The 16,815-nt window shown below is 39.2% G+C and overlaps 1 protein-coding gene across 27 annotated transcripts in view; it reads left to right on the top strand.

Moving 5' to 3' along the window:
- Positions 1 to 16,815, top strand: part of ARID1B (AT-rich interaction domain 1B) — a 413,107-nt gene that overhangs the window by 240,555 nt on the left and 155,737 nt on the right. For 12 of the 27 annotated variants that reach the window (XM_023633152.2, XM_023633155.2, XM_023633160.2 and 9 more), the window contains one exon: positions 5,200 to 5,241. The exons of 14 other annotated variants lie outside the window; for them this stretch is intronic. In XM_023633152.2, the coding sequence (XP_023488920.2) occupies positions 5,200 to 5,241 (42 nt within the window). Of the gene's footprint in view, positions 1 to 4,851; positions 4,972 to 5,199; positions 5,242 to 16,815 lie in introns of those variants that run through there. One more of the 27 variants, XM_070256336.1, reaches the window with a different exon arrangement.

The following is a 16,815-nucleotide window of genomic DNA, read 5'->3' as shown; positions in this document are numbered from 1 at the left end:
TTGTGGACAAATATTGTAACTGCAAATTCGGGCAGGTCGTTGTTGATTATTATCAATCTCCTCCTCTCACTCCCATCTGCCTTTGGGTTGAATATCTCGTGGGTCATTTTGCTTTTCCCATTCCTACCTGGAATTGGAGGCAAAATTTATATCATTCTAATGTTTAATTATGGTAAAGATATGGTATCTCTGATCACTGGAGAAAATAATAGGTTATTCTGCATCACAGTTATTTAAATGGAAAATTAAAACAGGGTCACCTCTTCTCCTTACTTCAAAATAAATTACAGATGGATCAAATATTTAAATGTAAAAAAAATAAAGTCAAATGTATTCAAAGAAAACATGAATGAATATTTAAAAAATCCTGGAGTGGTGAAGACATTTTCCAGCATGGCACATGTTCTAGAAGGCATGGAGGAAACAAATGCATAGATTTGAATATTTATAATGTCAAATTTCTGTTTTTAATCCTACTTTGAAAATTTAACATGTTGTAAGCATTTTCCTATGTTATAAAATATTTTTTGAAAGCTGAATTTTTCATGATTATGTACTGGTCTTTCCTATGAATATACCATATTTATATAACCATCCTGTTTTTTGCACATTTTCTTCTACTTTGTCGTTATTTCAAATAATGGTGTAGTACACATACTTAATATATAAACAGTTGATCACAAAATAGATCACAAAGGTAGATTTGTCTAGCAAATAGATTGCTGGGTAAATAGGCTTGAATATGTATAATGGAAAACTGTTTTTTGGAGGGCTGTTCTTACTGACATAGCCATCAGAAGTTCTGGGCGATCTGGTTATATACACAAGCGTTGACTACTGTATATTTGTAACCTTTCCCAACTTGAAAGATAAGACATTTCTATGATTATTATGAACATTGAACAAGTTTTTATGTTATTGACTTATTTTTTTAACTAATTACTTTCAGTTGAAAACGAAACACATGTACTTGGTAAAAAAAAAAAAATTCTTCTACTGTAAGACAAAACACAAAGAAAAGTAAGTTTCTCTCCCTTGAGGCAATTGCTGATGTATCTTGGGTATCTTTCCAGAAATGGTCTAAGTATATCAAGCAAATGACATCCCCAACTTTTTTTTTAAACACAGATAGTAGCTTACTATCTACACTGTTCTGGTTCTGTTCACTTAACATAATAACAGAAATCTTTCCTTCTCTGCACACATAGATTCCCCTCCTTTTTAACAGCAGCATAGTATTCTATTGCTTGGTTGTATGATAATTTATTAAACACTCCCTTGTTGATGGAGATTTGGTTGATGGTTCTTTTCAGCTTTTTACTGTTATGAACAACTCTGGTTAACAACTTTGTAAATCTTTATTTTTCCACTTAAGTATCAGTGGAATTGTTGAATTAACACTTAATCATGTGCATATACATTTTGATACATACTGCCAAATTGTACTTCATTCCAATATATGTTCTCATCCTCAATTCAGGGCTGTGATTAGAGTGATTTCCCACACCTTTGTCAATATAGTTATTATCAAAATTTTTAATCTTTGGTAATCTGTCGTGAGAAAAATAGAATACTGTAGGGAGTTTTGATTGGCATTCCTTTAATTATGAGTAAGATTCTTTGTATATGATTATAAATCATTAGTGGCCACTATTTCTTTTTGTGACAGCAAGATCCTGATTTTAGAGATTGTTTTAAAAAATTAAAATGGGACATAGCCTTGGCATTGTTTTATTGTAATGAAAATGCTGCTGGACGTTAGTATTCTCTGCTTTAGAGGTGAAAGTAAAAAGGACTTTGAAAGTGATTCAAGAAAGAGGAAAGTTCAACCACTTCTACTTCCAAATTCATGAATTCACGTTTTCCCGATTTTCATAATGGAGTGATCGGAAACTAAAGTGGTTTGTTTTAATTTTGGCAGAGGTAGGGCTTATTAGGTTAATTGGGGGAGAGAGAGGCCAATTGAAGGTTTTCGTACTGGAATAGAGTGTAAGAATTGTAAATGGCTTCGCTGCTCCGGAACCTTGCGAGCTGAACTTGCACAGCGATTTTAGAAGTTCTCTACAAATGGAGTCCTTTTATCGCGAGTTATCAAGTGTTAATTGCAGCATCATTTGAAATAAACGTGGTTTAATGGAAGGGGCCTTATCTTGGACTTAGGAAGTCTCTGCTTTTTCGCTTGCCCTTGTCCCTATACACCTTGTACCTCAGGACCCCTTGGCAAGTGCTCTCTCCCAGTGGCGGCGGGTCTGCCTCTCATCAGGGTGTTCAGAGTTACCTTTGCATTTGTGACAGCATCTGTGTGAAGGAGAACATTGCGTATTTGTCCTGATTTTACATTTGATAAAACCTGTGCCCTTTTTTCTTGATGATTTGGTAATACTGCCAGTTTTAAATCTCCCCAAACTTAAGTTTGGACACCGGGAATCATCTCACCCGGTCATTTCTGAATTTGAATTTTTGTCTTTTTTAAATGGATGTTTAAATACATTTCACACAGGTGTTAATACCTCAGTGAAACTCAACACTTTTTCTCCCTTACCGCACTCAGCTTAATGCCTTGCATGTTTTGAAGGTCTTTGTTAATGAGTCGGGCAAACGCAGACTCTGTGTCTTGTCCTCCGACTGCATTATTACATCTTTCCATTGAGAATGTGCTAATTTTTTCCAGTTGTACATTCTTGTTTTAATTTAAAATTGTGAGTACTTTATAGCCAATTTAAATTGGATGATGATTGTTGGCTAATAACTAAAGACCCATCAGATAAATGCAAATCTACTTCTAGTTTATATTTAGGAATTAGAGGTGTTCTTGGCTTGTGAAATATAAAATATTTACATTATTTTCTTTCTTTAAAAGATTCAAATTTATGACCAAAGGAACAGAAAAGCTTAGCTGATTTCTCTTGATAGTTAGGTTTAATGACTAGTACCTGAAAATTGTTCGTGAAGGCTGAAATACTCTCTTACTCCCACTAGAGGGGGATTCCTTCCAACTTAGGTAAAAATGCTTTTAGATACAACGTAAAACCTTTTGGATGACATTGAGGTTTCTTTTTTATTAAATTGAGGTTCATCTCAGGTTTTTAGAATCTGTTTTTCTGTAGGTATTGAAATTAAAATCTTACATAAACAGAAAATAATAAAGAATATTGAACTAGAATGCACATGTATTTAAACCATAATGCTTTTGTACAAAACATAAATATTTCTTTAAGTTGCTTTAATTAAATTGGTTAATACCTAAGAATTCAAAACACCCGTTTGAGCCCTCCTGGAGATAGAAGCTGAGTGGGAAGGGCATGAGGCTGACCCTCTGAGACCCAGCTCCTTCCTCCACCCGACAAGTTCTGTCTTATGTCCACTGCTGGCGAAGTCACGTGGAGAGTTCCTAAACGCCACTTGAAAGCTTTGGTTTGCTATCATCTCAACTTCTCAAATATATTAAATATATAATATATCCTTAAGTAGATTTCTGTTTGCTGTTGAATTTTCTTGCTGCCTTGACTTTTTTATAATATGTTAAACAGATGCAGAATTCACTCTGGAGACGATTTTTGCAGATCTAAACCTACAGTGTACTTTAAAAATAATTGTATATTAAAATACCACACCAAGGGCGACTGTCCCTACCACCTAGGTGTGCACATGGCATCTGTGAGTCTAATTCAAGAGCACACGTCACACAGTGTTTACAAGTGGTTAAGATTCAGCGAATTTGTTGTTTGTGCTTTCTCTTGAACTAAAGTCTTCAATGTTGATCAGAGATTTCAATGTAAAAACAGTTGAGGTTAATAACTTAGTGTTGTGAAAGGCAGGGCGGAGGAAATTCAAACATATGTAAATTGCAAATAACTGTCGAGTTTTTTTCTCTTAAACTAAAACTCTATAATAAGATCTTGTTTCTGAATCTAACAATTAGCTTTGGAAATCGAAGTGTAAAGAGAGATGCTGTCAGTGAATCTTATAATGATTTTGTGCTGTAGTTGATCCAACATTTCAGTCTTTAGCCCAAAATCGCATTTGATATCTGCAACATATGGTTTTCATCAGAACGAGGCTGCGCGTCTTCCCCAGACCTAATCGTGTGTTTCTTTTGCTTTGTGCGCTGGTCTTGGCAGGTACCAGGTGCTGGGTGAGCCACACTTCCAGCAGAGCCGTTGGGGAGTAGATTTGTTTCTTCATTTCTTGTTTGACCCCCTTACTTTCGTACTGGATGACAGTCTTATTGAAATGATCTTCCTTTCTGCATTCTCTTCCCCCAAGGGAAGAACCCAATTTTGTTTTATAGCAAGATAACGTTGGATAGGCCCATGTGCCTTCTGCTTAAACACCTACCACAAACGCCTCATTTTAAAAGGTTTCAAACTAACAGAGAAGCCAACTAGTCTGAGCCTATTGCCCCACCCCCACTCTCTTCCCCAGACACTTCAAAAATGCCCATATTTGTTCTGTTGCCTGCCTTCCTTGCTCTTTTTCATCATATTTTGGTACTTGGTAGTAATCAAAGTTAAAAGCTTTATACACCAGACTGAATAATTATGTTTAAAAAACAGTAATTATCAATACACGTCTTGTTCCACGCAGCTTTTTAAATTCATGTTAATGAGCTCTGTCTTCTAATGCATAAGACTGACAGGCAATTTTGAAGTTTTGCCATCATTTCACAACTTGTTGCTTAGACTCTGCCTGCCTTTTCCTGAGTGTTGCTTTCAGGAACTCTTGCTCTGCCACATTCCAGAGATTCAGGACTACCCACTCTGATGAGAGCAGGACAAGAAATTACTAGCAGCTTCTCAAGCACAATGAAATTGCTTTACGAAGCATAACTTTCCCCTCACCATGTGTCAGTAAGAGATGAGTCTATGCAACATCTTGTGATTTAAGTGAGAAGGGTGATTCTCCTAACTTCTAGATCATTCTGGGGAACTTACAGCACCTCTTCAACCTGATGGCAAATAGATTCATTTGGTAGGAGCTTGCCCTGTTGTAAAACTGGAACCCGGGCCAGTGACCTGGATTTTCATGCAACTCTTGAAGGGACTCACAGATCTCTCTTTCTTGACACCTGACAGAAATCGAATGCCAGTTTTCTCAGAACTCTTGAGTTCCAGGCCATGCCCGTGGTCTGGTGCCTGTGGCTAGACTCAAAGAAGGGTTTTGATAGTGCCTAAATTATTTTTTTCCTTATGATTGCAGGTTGAAGTCTTGACCTCGGAGGATACAGCCTTTGGACTCAAGGTGTGTAGTCTGATGTAGCTTGCTGTGCAGGTTTCCTCCACTCCCCTAGGGGGCTGGATGGCTCAACAGAGAGCTCTGGTTTTTCTTACCAAATGTAGAGGTTCTAAAAATCTGCAGGAGTTTAACATTTCCCTTCTATTGTGATCACGAGTAGACTATGCTAGTGTTTTCTTTACCTTTGTTCTTTGTTGTAGAGAATGTGAGAAACTGTACAGAAAAACAAGAGTTTCATCGAGTAGTAATTGACTTTTGAGTTAGCCATGAAGTAGGATTTACTGAAATGTCGCCCCAGTTTGGGGGTACTCAAATACAACTGAATGTTATCCGACCGTTGCTTTTGGTTCATAACTAGCTTCATTTACTCGTTATCCCTGCTTCACATAGTTACTGAACCCCTATATTCCAGTCGCAGCTCCTGCGCTTAAGTTGCTCACAGTCCGTTGGTAGGTGTAGATTGAGACCGGTCGGTTGCCCTGCAGCGTGGTGGTCTCCAGGCTGGAAACGCGCAGAGGACTGTGGGAGTGGGCTGGGTGGAGCCGAGGGCATTCCGTGCGCCAGATCGCTGGGCGGAGCTTGCCGGCGTGGATTATATTTAGATGCAAGAGGAGGACGGGAGAAATGAGAGCTATTTTCAGGTGGGAGGGCGACCATGAAAAAAAAGAAAGGAAGCTCAAAGTAGTCAAATTCTGCCTGTGTGGCAAGATCTGAGGTTGAAGAGGTTAAAGATCTGAATTTTATCCCATAAAAAATGCTAAGCTATTAAAAGATTTTAAGCAAAGTAGTGGTTAGATTTGCACCTTTGGATAGATAATTTTGACCACTCTTGAGGGATGGATTTGCCAGACCCCAGTGAAGGGCATTTGAGTAGATCGGGGGAGGGGTGATGTGGGCGTGAGCTAGCACAGTGGCAGAAGGAAGCAATCCTTGCGGAGGGAGTCTGCAGGACCTGGTGATCCCTGATCCCCAGGATATTAGGGTGAGGATGAGACCACGGAATAGATGCTGTGTCACGCTCAGATGGAGACCACAGTGAGGAGATTTTTCAGAATTACAATCTTCCAGACCTGTAGTTTTTATCAGATTTACTCCCCTTTTGTACATATTTGCTAGTAATTCTTAAGCCATGTAAGTAAAGTGGTAAGAGCGGTTTATTAGGGGAGTCTGACTTTATTTTCATATAGAGGTAGAGAAGAATAGTGTAGGTGCCATCAGGTGCTTTCACAGTCAGAAGTCTGGAAACTTTAGAGCACAAGGTGTGGGTTATGGCTGACTCCCGTATGTGCTACATCTTTGGCTTAAAACTAAAAATTAGTTATTTATATTTTTTCCATTTTGGGGGCTGCTTTCCGTTCTGAATGCTTGGCATTTTTTAGGACAGTCTAACAGTTGTGCTGCGGTACAAGTGGCTGACATTGTAACACTACCAAAATCAAACCTGTTCTGAGGTTATAAGCTTAGCGAGGTTTACGTCCTAATAAGTGCAAACTAAAAGCAAAAGGATCAATTAACACTTTATAAATAATTAAATAGTTGGTAAACTGACTCATGTTTATACCCTTACTTAGTATGTTTTGTGTTTCTGTATCTGCCAAAAATTTTAATATATAAATAGAGCTAATTCAGGATTATTTGCAGTATTTGACATATGGTCATCTTCTGAATTTTTCATTTTCTATTTCGTGCCCAGTGTGCATGTGGAATATTCATTGCATGGTTATAAACCTGTAGGGGCAGGTCTTGTGAACTCACGTGCATAATCCTTCCTCCTGAGGACGCTGCAGGATTGTGGAAGATGTTGTCCCACCAGCTCTCGTGGTCTGCCCCGCCGTGTGAAAGCTCTGCATTGTCTCATGGCTAAACCAGCGATTGCTTTTGTAGCCCTAAATTCAATTTGTAGATACAACTGTTTGAATTTTTTTCCCCAATAATTCAGTGATTTTCAAACAATTAGATGCTTTTCATTTTCTCAGATCTCTACCAGAGTATTGGCACGTAGAACTAAAAAGGAGAAATTTGCAAGTTTTTCCTGCTTCGTTTTATCTGCAAGTCAGCAAATATATTTTCAGCTTGTTTCCTAAAAGGTCTGGGTATTGAGTACTGGCCGGGTTTTTGAACACTTATTCGCAGTTGACCTTTTTTCCTGTTTTTATGCCTTGGGACACATCACTCAGATATCTGACTCACTGGTGAGACGTTAGTGACGTCATCTTGGTGGATGAGTAGGATGCTGGAGCGTGTGTCTGTCCCACGGATGTCCCTGATCCTTGAGTGATGGTCTTTAATGTGCCTTTGATCTTTCTTTACCCTTTTTTGGGGGCTCTATCTTAATTATTCACCCCTTGTATGCTTCTCCGTCTCCTAAGTCAAACTAAAACCTACAAGCTCAATATTTACTTAGGACTGAAGCGTGAATTCGTCAGTCTCACTGGAAAATGACTTAAACGTGTTGGGACCCAGAGGTACAAACAACCTAGTTTTGTGTATGAGTGTGGTGAAACGATAACCTGGGAAAACAAGTTTGCTGTCATTCACAACTAGCACAACTGTTAACGGCTGTTTGAGATTAATGTTTTAAAGCTAATCAAATGGGAAATATGTGGGCTCTTTCTTCTACTTGACAAATCTTAATTTCACTCAAATGCTGATTCATTGTTTTTATTAGGCTTATGTTAGTCAAAGGTAACTTAGAATTCGAAATGCTGGTAACTCTTTCACGGTATATTAAACACTGTTATATTAAACTGTTTTCCAGTGGTTCTAGTTTTTCCCTCCGTAGGTACCTGATTTTCTTGAGTTTGTTTTTCTTTGGCCCTAGTAGGATGCTTAATTAATTTAAAGTTACTGTACTTATAGAAACAGGAATTGCAGTGAATAAATGGGTGCTTCAGAATAAAAGAATGAACAAATGTATTAGGAAAGGAAAGTTCTACAAAGTGTAGAGCTCTGCTCTTGACTTCAGTTCTGACCAAGACTTCAACATATTAAAAAGTTGATAATTCTTGGGCCAGCCCTGTGGTGCAGTGGTTGAGTTCGGCATGCTCTGCTTTGGCAGCCCAGGTTCGGATCCTGGGCACAGACCTACACCACTTGTCAGCCATTGTGTGGTGGCAACCCACATATAAAGTGAAGGAAGATTGGCACAGATGTTAGCTCAAGGGACAATCTTCCTCAGCAAAAAACAAAAAAGAAAAAAAGATAATTTTATAAGGTAATAAATCAGGAGTCCCGGGGCAGCCTATGTCATTAATGTACTAGGTAAAGCTACTAATGATAAGGGGATGATAAAATCAGCTGAGCAAATAATATATACATTTATACTGTTAAACATAGAAAAAGGCCAAAAATTTGACTTCGTCACTTATAAGTTCTACAAAAAAAATTATATAGGGAAGTAGTAAAGAGGAGTGAATAAAATATCCCTGGGTCATTAAAAAAGAAAGACTATATACATATAACTTTTCTGTAAATTTCTTGAGATCTTATCAAAATCTAAAAAATTTAGAAATTTCATGACCACGAATGTCTTTTGCCTTCTCATTCCTTGTGGATAACGAGGTCAGGAATTATAAAGAAGCACGATTTTTAAGGAATCCACTCCCTGTGAGTTAGGCAGTGTTGTTATTCCCAGTCTTGGGTGGGAACTAGGAGTTCCACAGCAGTCAGTAACAGAAGTGGGGTGGGAACCAGGAAGGTCACCCGAAGCCTGTCCTCTTTTCCGAGTGTCCTCAGAGCCCAGAGTTCTGCTCTGCCACCTGCCTGTCTTTCATCGCTCCCCATCACCATAGCTGCCTTACTCTCTCCCTACTCTGCCCCTCTTGCTGAGGTCCCTAATGGCTTCCCTGATCCTCACTCCAGCAGAAAGATGCAGTCCTTGCATTTTACTCGCCTCTTTGCATCATCTGCTTTACCCAGCCTCTTCTTTCGCCTCCACCGTTGGCTTCCCCACCAGCACTCTGCTGGTCTTCCTCCTGTGTGTGTGGCCTTGGTGTCTCAGACTCCTCTTCCTCTCCACGGCATGCAGTGTGGCATTTCCCCAAGCTCCCTCCATTCTCCTCTCGTGTGCCGGTGACACCTCACCCTCCTACTCCAGGGCTTACTCTCAGATATCTCGCTGAATGAATGAATATTCATAAAGCCAAGGCAAAGATTGAAAAATATGTATCTTGTTCAATATAATATATTCCGGGGGCAAATTCTTAGTGCATACTTGACAGTAGTATAGTTTGTTTACCAAAATAATTTTTAAAGACTTTTCCTTTTGAAAGGTAGGTGGACAGAGATGTATGTTCTAATTACCAGTTCATTCGTTCTCCGATTCTAAATGGGCATTAGAATTCCACAAATCCAAAAATATTTTGATACACTGTTTTGGTTGGCATGTTCTTTGGAAGAACAAAATCCTGAATTTTGTGCCCTTTTTTATAATTTTTATAGAAACTATTACCAAAAAAAATGTATGTGGAGAGGTCATTTTAAAAGGAATGCTGGGGGCTGGCCACATGGCCTAGTGGTTAAGTTCGGTGCACTGCAATTCGGCGGCCCAAGTTCGGTTCCCTGGCTCTGACCTACACCACTCATTGGCAGCCATGCTGTGGCAGCAACCCATATAGAAAATACAGGAAGATTGGCACAGATGTTAGCTCAGGATGAATCTTCCTCAGCAAGAAAAAGAATGATGAGGGGCCGGCCTGGTGGCGCAGCGGTTAAGTTCGCACGTTCCGCTTCTCGGCGGCCCGGGGTTCGCTGGTTCGGATCCCGGGTGCGGACATGGCACTGCTTGGCAGCCATGCTGTGGTAGGCGTCCCACGTATAAACTAGAGGAAGATGGGCACAGATGTTAGCTCAGAGCCAGGCTTCCTCAGCAAAAAAAGAGGAGGACTGGCAGTAGTTAGCTGAGGGCTAATCTTCCTCCAAAAAAAAAAAACAACAAAAAAAACCCAAAAAGAATGATGAGGAAAATCAAGGATAAGCGTATGTGTTGTTCTAAAAAAGAATGGGAAGAGAAAAATGATAACCTACAAGTCATCCAAGTGGCCCACAGGTGACAGAATGCCCCACTCCTGGGCACCTTCAAGCTGCTGCTCTTCCTAGAGGTCTCAGCCCCTGGTGGGGAGGAGAGTGCCAGCCTGTCTCCTCCATCCTCACCTTGTAAACCAAACCCTAGGAGAGCGTATTAAACTTAGTAAGGCCTTTTCTCCAATATCCTATTGCAGGACCCACTCTCCATTTTGTCTCTTCCTTCCTGTAGTTTCCCTCTTTCTGTTTTTTAGTCTTTTCCTGTAACTACACTTCTCTGGAGTCTAAAAATTTTATCCCTGCCAGAGATTTCCCAGATCCTCTGCTCTGGCCTTCCTCCACGTTAGAGGTGAGGGAGCTGGAGGCCAAGGGGTTCCTCCTTCCCGAGGTCAGAGCTCGTTACTAGCAGAGGTGGGACTAGAATTAAGAACGTTAGTTGTCTCATTCTTTTTCCTCTTAATATTTAAATAAAAATGTCTAATATTTCCTCATAATATTTAATATTACTCACCTTTTTATCCTCTTTTGAGTAATTTTTAGTATTTGTTTTAGGACCCAAAATGTATTGTTATTTTAGAGAAAAGTATAAGCTTAAAATATCTTAAAAAAAAAACCATTTTAAAGTAAATACTAAATTTGTTTACTCTTAGATATTACTTTTTATCCATGTCTAGGTTGATTCAATATCTAAGAGAAAAATAACATCAAAATTCAAACTGGTCTTCTAAACCCCAGCTAACATAGCCTCAAGGCCATCCCCAGGGAGCCCTTGACCTCCGTCTGGGCCTTCCCCTCTTGCTGCGTTTCAGACGCACCCTCCCTTTTCGGCATCCTCCCCAGTGCTGCAGACCCTGAGCTCTCATCCTCTGAGCTGAGACAGCGCTCACTGCCTTCGCTAGTTCTTTGCAGTCCCAATTCTGCCAACATGTTTCTGTTTTCTTTTGTGTATGGGAGACAGCATGGTATGGCCTGGCCCGGCTCCATCGTGTGGCATCTTTTCCCAGCAAGATCGTAAGCTTAGAGGCTCCATTTTGCTCATCTTTTTATGTCCATATTGACTTGCACTCGGTTCGCAGTAAATAAGTGTTGCTCTTTTGGTGGTGCAACAATTGTGATTGCGCAGAGCAGAAACCCTGTGATATTAACGTATTACTACTACTTTTTTCTATTCTGGGGTTTTCTCACTGGTCCTCCCATTATCTGGGTTAACATGTTTGCTTCGCATTTTATATCGGAGCTCTGTAGAGCCGGCCTGAGGAAGACGCATTCGTTGTTAGTGGTGGTTGAAGCTGTTGAGTGGTTCTGGTTGACGCTGAAAACCAGCTGGTTCCAATTTATCCTGCTACTAACTTAAATATCTTTGTTAATCCACGTTCTGCAGTTACTTTCATTGATTTCATTCTCTTTCATTCCGCTGCATCCCATTTAAACAATAATCCCTGGAATATACATGCTGTATGCTGGGAGTGCACTGGTAATAATGATAAACCCCTGCTTCCGTGGACCTTAACGTTCTTGACACAAATTCTGCAATGATCTTATGCCAGGAAGAAGTTCTAAAAGAGATACAAGTTTGTGTTCTCCTTTTGAACATAATTGTGGGCTACTCTGGTGTAATTGCTTTTAATTGAATCTATCTGTTGTATTCTACAAAACGGAAGAGGAGAGAGGGGTTATTCATCTGTAGACATGATTTCAAATAAGATAAAAGTGAAATTTATTTTGTCCTTTTAAAAATAAGGTACTCTTAATTATGGAACATCGTATCACTGGGGATTATATTTGATAGTGATTTAAGTCACATGGGGGCTTATTCCCATATTTTGACATCTGACCATTATGAAAATTATGTGTTTCCCTCCTTCCCTCCTCCATATAAAAGTATGATATTATCATGTGATCTATAACTATTTGTTATAACTGCTTGTCACAATGGCTAAGGAGGAAATCAGCAACAAAGCGTTGCTAGCCCATCTCTGAATGGGCTTCCTTGGCTACGTAACCAAAGAAGTGGCCTTGGAGAAAAGTTGGGAGGAGGTTCGCTTACTGTTTTTTTTTTTTTTCTGACCGAGCCACCTCACAGGACTCCAGGTTGGTCAGTTCTCGCTGAATATTTTGGTCCTCTAGAACGGTACTGTCCAATATGGTAGTTACTAGTCATTTGTAGCTAAATTTAAATTAATTTAAATTAAAAATTCATTTCTTCAGTCACACTAGCCACATTTCAGTGGCCGCATGTTGCTAGTGGTGCCATATTGGCACAGTGCACGTGTAGAACCATTTCCGTCTTTGAGGAAAGTTCTGTTGGCTGGAGCTGGTCTAGAAAATAAATGTTCCAAGTATTATATGACACAAGACAGTTTAACGTAACACTGTTCACAACTAGAACAGCTAATTTTTTAATTGGTTTTTTCAAAAACCCTGAGGATTAGAGCAGATAAGTAGAGAACAGAAGGAATTTGCCATCTTGTAAAGTAACGTAAAGCAGAGGGGATGTTCTGTTTGGTAAAAAAATATATAAAATATAGTCAAGTTGGCATGTCCCATTGGATTTTGAGAGTAGAAAGGTTTTAAACAGAGTCATAAAATTAGGTATTCTTCTGGTGGTGACTTGTAATGAATGGGTCATTCATTCATTGATTTACTTGGGGTTATGCTGGGGGACTGTGCATGTCATATTTCAGATTTACAGTGTTTGGCTTCACATAATAAGTGATTCTACGTGTTAAAATAGCTTTCCTTTTTATTAATGTAACCACAGGAAAGCATACATTCATCTTCTGTTTAAAAACACATATTTTTTTCCTTGTAAAACTACGTTAACTGGTTCTTCTCAGCTCTTTCCATCTACTTACCAGGGTGTATTTTCTAGTGAATTCACTTGGCTAACTTTCTAAGTGGGTGTGAATATAATTGAGGTGAGAGTATATTTAAGGTTACAATGTCATTGAAAGGAAACCAGCAAACATTTTCTTTTTGAAGTTCATACTCTTAGCAACTCATGTTACTTTTCATAATATAAAGGATTGATTTTTGCATTTTTAACTTTTTATTTAGTGAAAATCTACTAGAAATCCTTAGAGAAATAGAGGACCAAGTTCATTCTTTACTGTTTAGTTGTTGAATCTAAATTAAAATGATAGCATATATATTGGTACAGCAAAAGAATTTTCTTTCTCCGTAAAAGAAAGACTCGAAGAGGAAAAAAAAACCTATAGCAGTTCTCAAGTCATGATTTGGGAATCCATGTTGAGTTGTTCCCTTCTTTTGTTAGAGAGTTTCCCAGCCTCTCCTTCTGCCATCTGGTGGTGGTTCAAACACTTACATGTTTTATTTTACAACAAATCTGCTTTATTCTTATTTGGGAAAGATTTGGGGGAAATGTTCTGTTTATATTCACCTGTAATATTTTGATGCACTTTTGCTTGTCATGTTTAATTATCTGTTTAATGGCTCTTTTAGCTTCTTTTTCAACTTTGTCCTTAGAGGGATACATGAATATAAAATTTGGAAAAAAGAGAAGGCCATCAAGGCTAAAGAAGATGCCGTTAAGAGATAAAGAGGCCCAGACTTATTGATGAAGGGTTTGAGTGCGATGAGGAGGAGTTGCTTGAGGATTGTTGGGCTCTTCCCTAATTTCTGAATTTGGGTTAAATATGGAGCAGCAATTCTGTCCTGCTCTTTTGTACTTATGACTGTTTGGCTGGGAATGAGCAGACCTGTGTCTTACTTGAAGTCCAAGTAGAACTTTAGGAAACTGATTTCTTGATATCACTAAGGTTCTTTTCAGCCCCAAAATGCTCCCGGTCCTCCTGTATTCATTAGGTCAGACCTGCAACTCTATCTTCATTTATTCTTCTGATTTCTTCCTGCTGGTGTTTCTTAGTCTAAGCTACTCTTCATTGTCTTGGGGAAAATAGAAATATTTTATGTCCACCAACAAATTCTCCCATGAAATAAAGCCAGGTGAAATTTTTTTTAAAGACAGAGAAAGTACAGCCATTTTATTTTCCGCGACTTTTAATCTCCTTTCCTAATTTCTTTTAGAGCTGCCTTGACTAATTCCACAGCCTGTGATTCACAGGTCCTTTATTTGTTCATCATTTTCTGAAGGAGGCAAAGTAACCCCAAATATCAATCTCAGTTTTTTTTTCCACAATGAGTAAGGCTGAGGGAGGTGAAATAACTTATTTTAGGCCCTATTTAGTGGCAAAGTAGAACAAAAATACAAGTGTCTGCCTCCCAGGCCAGTGCCCTTTAAATAAAATTACAGCAAGGCTCGCTATTAGTCGTCCCAGTACTGGAACTCCATATCAGATTGAATCTTACAGAATTGTCATTTTTACAGCTCAAAAATGGTCTAATGTTGGCAATTTCATATGGTTCAATTCAGTATATTAGGGTTCTCCTATATCATTTTAGATCTACATTCAATAGTGAAAAGACTATTTTTGTTTAAAAGCTGTTTATCCCAGTTGGGATGTGTATGTGCGCACTGTCGGAAGTTTCAGGTGACCCCAAGATGTTTATGGAGTTTAACTGGCTTGAAAGTACCCACTAAGCCACATAGCCCAATAAAGAATGTGTGCTGTTTCCAGAATATGCTGTGACATTATGTGAAAAATCAGATATCTTTTATCATGACCAAGTGGCTTCTTAGTGTGACAGGAGCTCTATCTCTTCTAGACCAGATGCTCTGTCAGGTGATGGAGAGAGCAGACTGTAGATGGATTCCTGACTTCATGGCTTGGGTTGCTAGATCTAGTCAGCTCATTTGTGCAGAAATGTTAGCCTAATGGTGGTGAATATAGGAAAGCGAGTGGAGACGAGCATAATGCAGTGCAGTTCATGCCTGCTTTTGTCAGACTTACGTTGGGTTTTTTAAAAAGATGCCAAGAGTTAAACATGGCCCCACATGCCGTGGATCTCAAGTGATCTTTTTTTAAGGGAGGGAGGAGTTATGCTGAAAGCAAGCTTATTTACTTGTCTTTCTGGAGTTTGATTGACTCCATTTTTCTCTGGGGACATAATTTTGGCACTGTTTTTTGAGAACTTAATTTTCTAGTAATAACAAAAATGCATATATCCTTCTTAGCCCCATCCTCAAACACCTGTGCATTTGGGATGTGCACAGATAATTAGAGGCGTGTTTCTGGGCTCTCCTATAAAATTCCTGAGCATAGTTACTGTGGCCATATTAATAATCATCAAACTGCTTAAGATTTTCTTGGGAAGAAGAAAGCAATGTTCCAGGGGAGGTGAGGGATGATTTTGATGGTGTGTGTTTTAGGTTCTCACTGATGCCAAATTTTAGAGCCAGTTTTGTTTCTTCAGCCCCCTCCTCCTCCCCTCCTCCTGCCTTAAATCTGGCTTTCACCCAAGCCATGTCAATTTTTGCAAGTCAGTTGAGAATGTCAAAGTGACTGGTGTTGAAAGAGCCAATATGTTGGAAGATGCTTAAAGCCAAGTGAACATTTGTATGAATTAAAGAATATATTAGGAGATGATTTTTAAAAATCAGATTTGAAAAAAAAAAAACCTGTTGAATTAATACTTGCATACCAGATGTATCACTGATAAATACTTGTAACAGATACTCCCCAATAAGCAATAAAATTACCATTTTACAACGAAGTAATGTATCCTGTGGGTACATTTGCAAAGATATGCCAACAAAAATACATGCAGAGTTCTTGAAGTAATAATGCAAATAAAACATTTCATATTATAATTTTAAAATAACAGGCTTGGGAAGCAAGAAAAAGTCTGGGAGACTATTTGTTGTGTCTAAATTCTGCTTGTACTCTGGTCTTGTGACAATGGGCTTTTTGATATCATATAATTGCTTTAGTGTCTTTGTGTGTATCGGAGGACCAACTTGTCTGACAGAGTTGTGGTTGAAAAGCCTCACAAATCCTAAATAATAAAAGTAATAAATATCATAGCTTGTTTGCTCTGTTGCAATAACGGCCTGTTTTCATACTTTGCTGGATCCTATTGTTGTCGTGGTTACTGTTGAGTCACTAAGGTGAAGGCGTGGCCGTGTGTAACTTACTCATTCGAGCACAGCCAGCGCGTCCGTGCCACGTGCATTGAGGGTGTGTCCCAGTGTCCCGGGTCACCCAGACTTGCTGCTGTGATTCGCTGCCCACGTTGCCCAGCGAGGCCACTCTCCTGTGTGGCACTGGCCTCTGGCTGATTCGGGGAAGTCTTTCCCCAGGTCGGAGCTCACCTGAGGTGTGGATTTCCTTTGGTCTTAGATGGATATGTGACAAGGACTGATGGATGCGAGGAAGGGGAAAGAAGTACAGGGAACAAAAGGACTCCTGCTCTGTGTGATGGAGAGAGAGTCAATTAAATCCTACAGAAAATTTCATTTTCTTCTAGCTACACATGGCACTTTAATTGGCTGCTTCCTAAGAAGCCATGTACGTTTTTATAAGAAACTCCTCTTAACCTCCCTCCATTCTTCCCCAGATTAAATTTTCATTTCAGAATGACTTCTTTATATTTCTTTGAGGGGGAGAGGAGGTGAAGAATGGAGTAGCAAATTATTTA

Source organism: Equus caballus, chromosome 31 (genome assembly GCF_041296265.1).
Source record: "Equus caballus isolate H_3958 breed thoroughbred chromosome 31, TB-T2T, whole genome shotgun sequence".
Taxonomy (NCBI): Eukaryota; Metazoa; Chordata; class Mammalia; order Perissodactyla; family Equidae; genus Equus; species Equus caballus.
Note: the sequence above shows the minus strand (reverse complement) of the source record. Positions and strands in the feature narration are given on the sequence as shown.